Source organism: Sinocyclocheilus anshuiensis, unplaced genomic scaffold, assembly GCF_001515605.1.
Source record: "Sinocyclocheilus anshuiensis isolate Anshui unplaced genomic scaffold, SAMN03320099.WGS_v1.1 scaffold252, whole genome shotgun sequence".
Lineage (NCBI taxonomy): Eukaryota > Metazoa > Chordata > Actinopteri > Cypriniformes > Cyprinidae > Sinocyclocheilus > Sinocyclocheilus anshuiensis.
In genome coordinates this window covers 575710-577253 of record NW_015554095.1, presented here as the reverse complement: position 1 = coordinate 577253, position 1544 = coordinate 575710, and the positions used below count along the sequence as shown (strand labels likewise).

At 37.6% G+C, this 1544-nt stretch overlaps 1 protein-coding gene across 1 annotated transcript in view; it reads left to right on the top strand.

Annotated features, from left to right (window-relative positions):
• LOC107669469 (src kinase-associated phosphoprotein 1-like) overlaps positions 1-1544 on the top strand; it is a 30906-nt gene that overhangs the window by 19571 nt on the left and 9791 nt on the right. Inside the window, exons 9-11 of the mRNA XM_016461708.1 lie at positions 570-656; positions 1255-1299; positions 1387-1493. Coding sequence (XP_016317194.1) covers positions 570-656; positions 1255-1299; positions 1387-1493 — 239 coding nt within the window. The remainder of the gene's footprint in view (positions 1-569; positions 657-1254; positions 1300-1386; positions 1494-1544) is intronic.

Here is a 1544-nt window from a genome sequence, read left to right as displayed (position 1 = left end):
TTTAGTCTTTGCAACTTTACAGATCTTCTTTATGCACCAAGAGCTTGTAACACTCCAAAGAGAAAGGAAAAATTTAAATCGCATCATATGACCCCTTTAAAGCAAAATGACAAACCAAGAAGAAAAGATTATGAAGATATGAAATTCATGTTATTATTACAGCTTTTCACTCAAATTAAATTATGCAGGTAATGTAATTTGTAATAAAAAGCATTAAATTAGGAAATTGCAAAATAGTCACTGGTGGCCTCAGACTTTTGGGAAGTGTAGATATTATTTGTCTACTGTGATTTGAATTATTTTGGTGTTAATGTTTGCTTTTATGGCTTCTCTCCAATATTTGGAGAGTGACGTGATACTGTAGGAAAATATAATAATATTTCACAATATTACTGTATTTTTTATTAAAATAGAAGCATTTTCACTAGTGGTCTCAGACTTTTGGGACACCACTACATGTAGATTGGTTAACATAATCAGAATGAGATTCACACAGGGAATTGGTCTTATTTGTCTGCTGTCATTTTCATTATTTAGGTGTTAATGATTGTTTATGGCTTTTCTCCAAGATCTGAGCTCTAACTTCATCCCCTTTGATGATGATGAGGAAGAGGAGGTGGAAGAAGAGGAAGAGACATATGATGACATTGAAGAAATATTTTGAGATTCAGAATTCACTCATCATTTTACATTTTGACTATGCTAATTTTGAAATCTAATTTTTTTCCAATTAAGCCTCGTGCAACAGATTCCAACACAGGTTTTAGATGTATATTTCACACTTGCGCATATAGTAAAGGGCTACTTTAGCTTTACGGGTTTTTTTCCCCATGCTGTTCCTGGAAGCTCAGGGCAAGCTTGTGCTGTGGGAAGTATAGGGTTGCTGGACGGTGGTTTTATCAGCAGGCTGACAGCGTGAGGATGGATGTGGGAGACGGAAGGCTGGGCTATCACTGTCACCTCATAGACCTAGAGGTGCCACGCCCAGAATCAATGCCTGTCTGCCTGAAACACACTAGCCATCTAACCCGGCCTGGCACCTCCCCTGTAAATCAAACACGAGCTGCTGTTCTGCCAGCACCACACAGATTGTTTAATATACTTATGAAAGAGTTCAGAGGTACACAAAGTTGATCCAGAAGTTGAATTTGCATGGAAGGTGTAGCATTATTAGCTGCTGTAGACTGATGCCAAAAGATTAACGTATGTACTTGTTCTGTATTTCTATAACCTCTGACCCTCTGTATTTTTCAGATGATGAATATACTGACAATGCGGAAGAGTGGACTGAAAAGTCTGGTAAGTAGATTGTGTGCATTGATAGAGAGATGCTAAAAATTGACTACAAATGTTGATATTTTTTTTATCTCTGTGTTTTAAATAAAGGGACTTCAGATTATGCAAATTATTACCAATGCTTGTGGGACTGTGAAGCTGATGGACCCGATGAGTTGGCCTTCCAGAGAGGAGATGTCATCTACATCCTTAGCAAGGTCTGTGTTTGTTCCCTCAATCTCTTACATAAACACACACACACACACACA